Source organism: Mya arenaria, chromosome 6 (genome assembly GCF_026914265.1).
Source record: "Mya arenaria isolate MELC-2E11 chromosome 6, ASM2691426v1".
Lineage (NCBI taxonomy): Eukaryota > Metazoa > Mollusca > Bivalvia > Myida > Myidae > Mya > Mya arenaria.
The window spans coordinates 74,618,359-74,627,187 of NC_069127.1; the positions used below are offsets into that span (position 1 = coordinate 74,618,359).

The 8,829-nt window shown below is 37.3% G+C and overlaps 1 protein-coding gene across 1 annotated transcript; it reads left to right on the top strand.

Annotated features, from left to right (window-relative positions):
- The first annotated feature begins 605 nt into the window (after window positions 1-605).
- On the top strand, window positions 606-4,748 carry LOC128238677 (baculoviral IAP repeat-containing protein 7-A-like). Its single transcript, XM_052954815.1, has 4 exons — window positions 606-764; window positions 1,173-1,291; window positions 1,972-2,023; window positions 4,084-4,748. Exons 1-4 carry the CDS (start codon window positions 671-673, stop codon window positions 4,293-4,295), a joined length of 477 nt encoding a protein of 158 aa, XP_052810775.1. The 5' UTR covers window positions 606-670; the 3' UTR covers window positions 4,296-4,748.
- Window positions 4,749-8,829: the final 4,081 nt, after the last annotated feature.

The window sequence follows — 8,829 nt, forward strand, 5'->3', positions numbered from 1 at the left end:
CTGAACTAAGTCTTAATATATACAAACTATTATTTATGCACCAGTCCATTGTAACCACGGACCCCCAGGTCCGGGGAATAGCGGGGACTTTGACTTTCGGTCCAGCCAAGCCCATGAAAAATTTCCGTCCCACGGGGACGAACTGCTGGTAAAACCCCCGCCAAATGCCCCCGAACCCAAGGGACCCTATATAAGACCAATTTCCCGCTATATTTGGCGTGAAGACAAAACCACCGCATTCACTCGGCACTGCGAGCCACCTGGAAGGTAAAACACGGCCCATTTCCCCGGCTATCTCCGGACCTGGGGGCCGTGGTTACAATTGACTGGTGCATTACCGATATGAATGAATTACCCTTTTCGGATTCAAGCAAAGTAATATTTCGAATGTCATATTTTGCGACTATGTTAACGTCGGAATTTCCTCTGATAATATATATTAATTTTTAAAGCATACAGAATGCTATCTTCTTAGTCAATAACATTTTGAATACAATCTAAACTAACCTTTAACCGTTTAATGAATGAATCGTTTTACACTTTGCGTGTGTGCTATTAACATTATGTTGAGGGATCCCATAATGACCTGTCACTAAATATAGACACACGTATTTAACATGTTTAGGAATGACATCAGGAAGTAAAAATATTCAAACGTAAACTTTCAAAAATGGACAGTATTTCGGACAGAATGAATACCTTCGACAACTGGCAGTACAAAACATCGCCAACTAAATTGGCGAAGGCGGGGTTCTACTCTATAGGTAACTATATGAAAATCAAGTGTTCTTACTTTTGATAAAACTACAGCAATAATTTGTTAAACATTTGACATACTTTCCAACTTTCTCTTTTTATATGTACAGCATTCATTTCGGCCAGTTACATCAAGCTGTTACAGTAACATTTGATATATACATTCTTCATATCAAATTGATGAAGACCTGTCATTGAATCATACTTAATTAAATACATGCGTAACGTTTACATGTACAATGAACACAACAATTGTTGGCATGTCTATCAGGATATTCGATATTGATCTAAAAATAGACCGAAAAAATGTATATGTATTTTTATGCTTCAAACATTTCAATTTCAAACATCAACGATTTCAATCAGTTTTGCCCATGCATGACTTGATATATGGATATTAGATCTTTTATTTTAAGGCTACCACGACATTGTGAAGTGTTATTCATGCGGCACCTCTCTTCGGTACCTGGCTGAAGATGATGACCCGTGGGCAGTGCATGAACAGATGTCGAATCTCTGTCCCTTCCTGACCAATGTGAGTATTAATAAAACACAACATCAGCAACTATCAAAGTACTGCTGGGGCCGGTTTGCAAGCTGACACTTTACCTTTGTCATTTAACCTGGATAGACAGACTTAATTAGAGAATATGTTCAGGGTTGATAAATAGTTCCAATACTAACTTCATTAACATATACTAATTTTAACGAAAAGTCAATATCACAGTGGCTACGGAACGTCCAAAGTAAATATTCCTAAAAGTAGGTATTTTTCCATACGATATTGATACGGTGGGTACGAAACGTTCACAATATTTCTTGGTACGAAACTGTCATGGTACGAAAGATTATGTTTGACGTACCACTACATTCTTCTTGTAATCTACAAGTTTCCCGTGCAAATTAATTATACTTGTAAATTCAAGATCACAATCACATTAAATGCATTACAAGTGTATTGTTTTGTTGGTTTTCATTGAATGTAATAGCTGCATCAGGCGGAAGTAAAAAAAAGTTAAAACCTAAGACCTTTTACAATTACTGCAAGACTGTGATAAATACACTGAAAACTACATTTCTCCAACACGCGAACGGCACATACGTTTGATATACACATACACCTTAATATTTAATATGTTTCTGCTACTTGTGTTGCTATTCAATTAATTTTAGACAATCTCTTTATGTATAATATATTGCATTTTATTTTTAAAGAACGCAGAATCGTCATCAGCGGCAAGGACGTCTCCGAGAAGTGTTGAAAAAGGTCTGTGCCATTTTAATTTCTATACTCCAATATAGGCGGCGGTGTCAGTCAGAGTTGGTGAGCAGAATGTTTTCATTTAATTAAATAAAATAACTTGAAAAATCTCTGACTTATACTGAAACCTATGCATTTCAATGACTGCATAATTAATTTGATATACAAATATAAAGTAAGGATCACCCCAAATATCGCTGGGGCAAAATTTCCATTCAAGAAATGGGAAGAACAATCGAGTAGTTTTACCACGGGGAACAATACAATAATGCATGCCATGACTATCCAAGTCCGTCGGATGTTTTACCATCTTCAAATTTGTATTTCCTTATGTTTTTTATCAATAACTGTCATTGTGCAAGTAGCATGTACATGTATTTGCATTTTGACATGGTAATACGATATGTAAAATATGCGTTTAAGTTGATTCTTTGTAATGTGATAGAGATGGTTGTATATTCAGAATACATTACACATCTTATGTTTCAAATTGGAGCTTCAACTAGACTTATGTAATTCAATGACCAGGCAATACGAGCTTTGGCGGCCAATGTGTAACATTCAGCGAGATTGTCTGATATAGAATGGGACAATGTGAAAATATATTGCTATTAGCTACAACAAAACATTTGATGAGTTACGTGGGTTTCCATTTTTTGTAACCATTTACCTGAACTAATACACAATTCGCTGGGGAAGGCAAACATTGAAAGTACCGAGACTCTCACTTATCATTTATATTAGTTTTGAAAAAAAATATTTGCAAGTTTAAAACAAATATTTTTTCTAACTGTTTTGGATTGTTAAAAAGCTGCACTCTCACAGATTAAATATTTTGACAACTTTTTTATTTTGTTTGGAACGAGCCAAATTAAGCAAAAATGCATGAAAAAAACAGTCATATAAGACTGCTAACAAAATAAATAGATTGCAGTTTATTATATTTAAGTTCAGAAGTGATGTTTAATCCATTTTTCTTAAACCGTTAGTAACGGTTTAAGCCATAAAACATTAAATTTGGAATGGAAATATGAAAATCTGCGATATGATCTTTTGTCAACAATATTTCATCACTCGTTTGCAGATATTGACGCAAGCATTTGCTCATTCCAAAACAAAAACTAAAAGAGTTGTTTTAAACGGTAAATCTGTGAGAGTGCAGCTTTAAAGGGGCACAATATTGGTTGATGCAAGTTTTATTTTATGATAAAACTAATATGAGCGATATTTTGGTGCTGTTTTTACTGGGGAATTTGTGGTCACGCAGCTTATATTTGAAAACCTCACGTTATAAGGCTGTTTTGTTTAATCTGTACACAAATCGTATGCATTTTTTTTTATCTGATCATTAACGTGAAATAAGTTAAACACAATAATGAATTCTTTGTTTCATCAACCCTTATTGTTCCCCTTTAAGACCTTTAGCAAATTTCACCAAAAAATAGATTCATAAGTTTCATACAAAATCAATTTGCATCCAAACGGAATAGTTCTTCGACAGTACAATGTCAAAGGCGTTATCTTTTAAAGTACGATTTTTAAAAAAAAAAGATGTGATCTACTTCCTAGTTATAAACATAATATAAAGGAAATCAAGACGAAGTCACAAAACACTGTAGTTTGGATATCAACAAACAATTTCGCACCAAAACCATTCATATTCTTGAAGCACTTTTGCGCTTTTTAATTTATTTATTTTTAAATATTTTTTTCTCAGCTTTTAAACAAACCGAAACATGTATTGAACGATACACTCTACATGCTTTATGTTTGCCTAAGGTTTATTTAAAAAATGACTTCTACTGTTGTCCGTCATACCAACTTTTTCATGATTGGGGCGATTCCTGGAACGATTTAAGCTGCATTAATTGTATGTATGAGGCTTTGTAAGATCAACGTTACCATTATAATTGAAGCACACGTGGTATGGGCTGGCCAGCACGATGGGACATGACAGACAGGATTCTTACCCTTTTCGCTGGGAGGTTGGGCAATGTTATTAATAAGGCAAGTTGCTTATTTGTCAAATATATCATATATTCCATTTATTCCATATTATACACCAGCACCCTCAGAGATGTCCATGTCGGAACTCAAAGAGGACAACCGGCGACGACGGGCCATGTTGGAGTGCAGGGTCTGTAGAGAGAGGCAAGCCTGCATGTTGCTGATACCCTGTGGTCATAGGGCGGCATGTGGGGATTGCGCGCCGAACATCAGCACGTGCCCAGACTGCAAAGGAGATGTTACGGAGACACTGAAGACCTACATGGCGTGAAGACACAGAGTCAGATCCAGTGGCTGTTTTGCAAAATATAGGAAACAAGACTATTAAAACTGAAAATCTTACTTAACACTTGTATCTCGAAGAGCAAACATTATAAGAATGAATGATAAAAGTTGATCAAGTCCAAAATTACATCAAGCGGTAGGATGTGAACACATATACAATTTCAGAATTGAGACTTAATTAAAGTTATTGTTTTCTAGTTCATAAATTTTTGTCAGGGTTTATAAGATATTATCTAACGTTTTTCTAAGAATATAATTTAGGCCCTTAATCGCATAACTATCCTCAAGCCACCGTTGTGTTTCTGCTTTCGTTTAAAGTGACCCGTATCGCCCAGACGCTTTTCTTACAAGTACAGAAAGAACGACATAATGTAATTTATAATTGTCAGCTAAATTAGTTATCTTTTTTTTTAAATAAAGCCACTCACTGTTAAAATTGGTTTGTGTTTTGACTCGTATATCTATAGTAGTGTGCATACGAAATTAAAAGGAGAACTCGTAACAGCGTAACAGGTAAACATATCTTATTTCAATCAGCCAAACTACTTCCTCAAACTTGAAATTAAACACATATATAATGATAATATTTTAAATTATTTCCTTAAACATTGGCAAGACTCTTAAAAAAGACCGGTTGAACAAAACAATAAAAAAGTGCTTAGTTTGATCCTATTTTAAGGGATTCAAAGGGTCTTGCTCATGTTTTGGCACCAAAATTAATTTCCCGGCAATGCATCTTATTTTATAACACTTATTATATTAACAATCACTTAAATCTTAATACTTTAGTCTTTGATACCGAAACTGTAGAAATATGACAATTAAAAAATGTTGACTTCAAAGACAATGAATGACCAGCCGTAATTTACTTAACTTAAACCTCTTCATGGTTTGCCGTTTTTCACTTCGTATCAAAAAAAAATGCAAAAAAAAAGTTCATTTCACAAAATTTAACCAAGAACGTGTCATATTAAGATGTTTCGAGAATTTGTGGCCAGTGTCTTTATTTTGCATTGTTAAGAATCAATTAGGTATAAATGGGGTCAAAATTTAGTCTGGCATTAGTAGTTGTTCTAATATTTCTAAGAACGATGTTATAAAATAGAAACAAATAATAGTGACGGTCCACAATTTACCTGTTCAAGGTTTACCTTTAAACTAGTGGTGTGTTAATGCCCCCATCACACTAGGCCACGTGCCCACTACGTCCTCAAACATTCGGTAGGACGCAGTCAGAACTTTGTCAACGTAGAAGGAATGTAGTAGAAACCGAAAAGAACGTGGTATGGTATAGACGTGAAAGACGTGAGCGGACTTTGAACATATAAAATACGTAGTGAGGACGTGGTCGAATCAGGACGTAATAAGCACTTAATAAGAACGTATAAACGGCGGCATTGACGTAATGACTACGTAACTAAAACCTAGTAGGAACTTGATTGACGTAGTGCAAGCGTAGCACTGATAGGTGAATAATGAATGGCGTTCTCATCGCGTTGTCTCTAGGTTGTCATTGCGTTCTTCCTCTTCACCACTTTATAACGACTCTGGTACGTCAGTGCCAGGTTGTAGAAGACCTCGTTCGGTTGCTAATACATTCTTTTGGTGCTAAACACATCTTAAGACACATTTGTATCAGGTTCTTACCACGCCCCGTCAGGCTCTGAACAGCGATCATGTATAAAACTGGGATTTAACTCCCCAATACCTTCATTTTATAACAACACTAGAAATGAACAACAAATAGGCATGTTATATATAGAACACGCTAATTCCATCACATTTACAAATAAATTCAAGACATAAGAACGTAATAAGGACGTGATAAGCACTTTGTAAGCGCAGGGTGCAATCTTCCAGGTCAATAAGAAAAAACAAAGAACGCATTGGACATGGTGCATGCGTATTAAAAAAGCATTGGACGTGGTGCACGCGTACTAAAAAAGCATTGGACTTGGTGCACGCGTATTAAAAAAGCATTGGACTTGGTGCACGCGTATTAAAAACGCATTGGACGTGGTGCACGCGTATTAAAAACGCATTGGACTTGGTGCACGCGTATTAAAACGCATTGGACATGGTGCACGCGTATTAAAAAAGCATTGGACTTGGTGCATGCATATTAAAAACGCATTGGACTTGGTGCACGCATATTAAAAACGCATTGGACTTGGTGCACGCGTATTAAAAACGCATTGGACATGGTGCACGCGTATTAAAAAAGCATTGGACTTGGTGCACGCGTATTAAAACGCATTGGACTTGATGTACGCGTATTAAAAACGCATTGGACATGGTGCACGCGTATTAAAAAAGCATTGGACTTGGTGCACGCGTATTAAAAACGCATTGGACATGGTGCACGCGTATTAAAAACGCATTGGACATGGTGCACGCGTATTAAAAAAGCATTGGACTTGGTGCACGCGTATTAAAACGCATTGGACTTGGTGCATGCGTATTAAAAAAGCATTGGACTTGGTGCACGCGTATTAAAAACGCATTGGACTTGGTGCACGCGTATTAAAAACGCATTGGACTTGGTGCACGCGTATTAAAAACGCATTGGTTATGGTGCACGCGTATTAAAAAAGCATTGGACTTGGTGCATGCATATTAAAAAAGCATTGGACTTGGTGCACGCGTATTAAAAACGCATTGGACTTGGTGCACGCGTATTAAAAACGCATTGGACATGGTGCACGCGTATTAAAAAAGCATTGGACTTGGTGCACGCGTATTAAAAACGCATTGGACTTGATGCACGCGTATTAAAAGCGCATTGGACCTGGTGCACGCGTATTAAAAAAGCATTGGACTTGGTGCACTTGTATTACAAACGCATTGGACATGGTGCACGCGTATTAAAAACGCATTGGACTTGGTGCACGCGTATTAAAAATGCATTGGACATGGTGCACGCGTATTAAAAAAGCATTGGACTTGGTGCATGCGTATTAAAAACGCATTGGACTTGGTGCACGCGTATTAAAAACGCATTGGACTTGGTGCACGCGTATTAAATACGCATTGGACATGGTGCAGGCGTATTAAAAAGGCAATTGACTTGGTGCACGCGTATTAAAAAAGCATTGGACTTGGTGCACGCGTATTAAAAACGCATTGGACTTGGTGCAATCGTGAAGATGCGCGCAGTAAGAACGTTTTTGGAACGTGTGTGACGCAGTAAATGCCTTATAGGAACGCAATAAGGACGTAGTATGCACTTGAGTAAAGCATATTTTTTAAGAATTTGACCGTATCTTCGCTGCGTTTGTCGAAATTGCCAGGACTTAGTGCGGTCTTCATTGACTTCGTCTAGTGTGATGGGATATGTGTTAAGGATGCTTGTAACAGGCAAACACACGTACAATTTTAAAACCATCATTCACATAGGAAAATTAAACATCATTGGAAACAAGACAGAACGTGGTAGCCCCCTCCCAGGGTATTTACGAAGTGGATATATAACACTGAGCAATAAATTTCAGAACTGACGTGCCACTATCACTAATAGATGCAAGACATATAATAACTTATGAATGTATTTCGTGCATGGTTTCCGTAAGGCAGACTGACGATCCGCCCCCGCTACCCGTCATTATGGTAACCGCTTTAATTTATATTTTCACCAGATGCTCACGATATAGCGGTTTTAAACCTAGTCCTATTGATCTTGTATAAACAACAACAGTATGGAATCAGGGTAAATTCCCCATTTATGCTTCTAAATCCCTTTGAACTACACGGGGAATGCAGCGAAGTCAATATACAGGAACAAGCCCAGTTGCCAACAGTATAAAACATGCTTAGAGTCTCAGGTGAAAATGAGATACAAACACCGAAAACTGATCACACCTGTATCAATAAATGATGGCCATGATTTAGCAAATATGCGTGAGCAACCTTAAAAACTCCAATACAAATTTTGCTGCAGAAGAATAATGATAGTATAACAATTGTACAGGTGTTTATAATGACGAATTCGAAATCTTTTCCAAACCATGACCGTATTAAACACTGGGTATCTGAGATGATGTAATATGTAGAAGCAAACACTTAAGCCTTGCCTATACTGAGTATTTAAGGCTTTCCATGACTACGCGTACAGTATTTGAGTCCTCCCGGTTAGCTCAATCGGAAGAGCGTTGTACTGTGAATCGGACAACCCGGGTTCGATTCATGGGCGGACCAGGTCACTACTGTTGTGATTGGTTATGAAATCCTTTTAACAACCGTTCGCACTGTACCACTGCCCCTAACATGTACAGAAGTTGTCAGTTCCTTGCAGAGGTAAAGGCACCTAGTACTGGTTAAGCGCCTGATAGTCGCCCAGGATAGGTGTGCGGTGGTTGAACTGTCACTCTGGGACCCTTCAATGTGCTCACGCCGGGACCCGAAGTATAAACTACTAACACCACCACGCGTACAGTATCATTAGGTATTGAAACTTCTATGGTAACCTTTATTCACTTGAAATATTTATCATTGGAACATACGTAAAATACCATACACTGCAG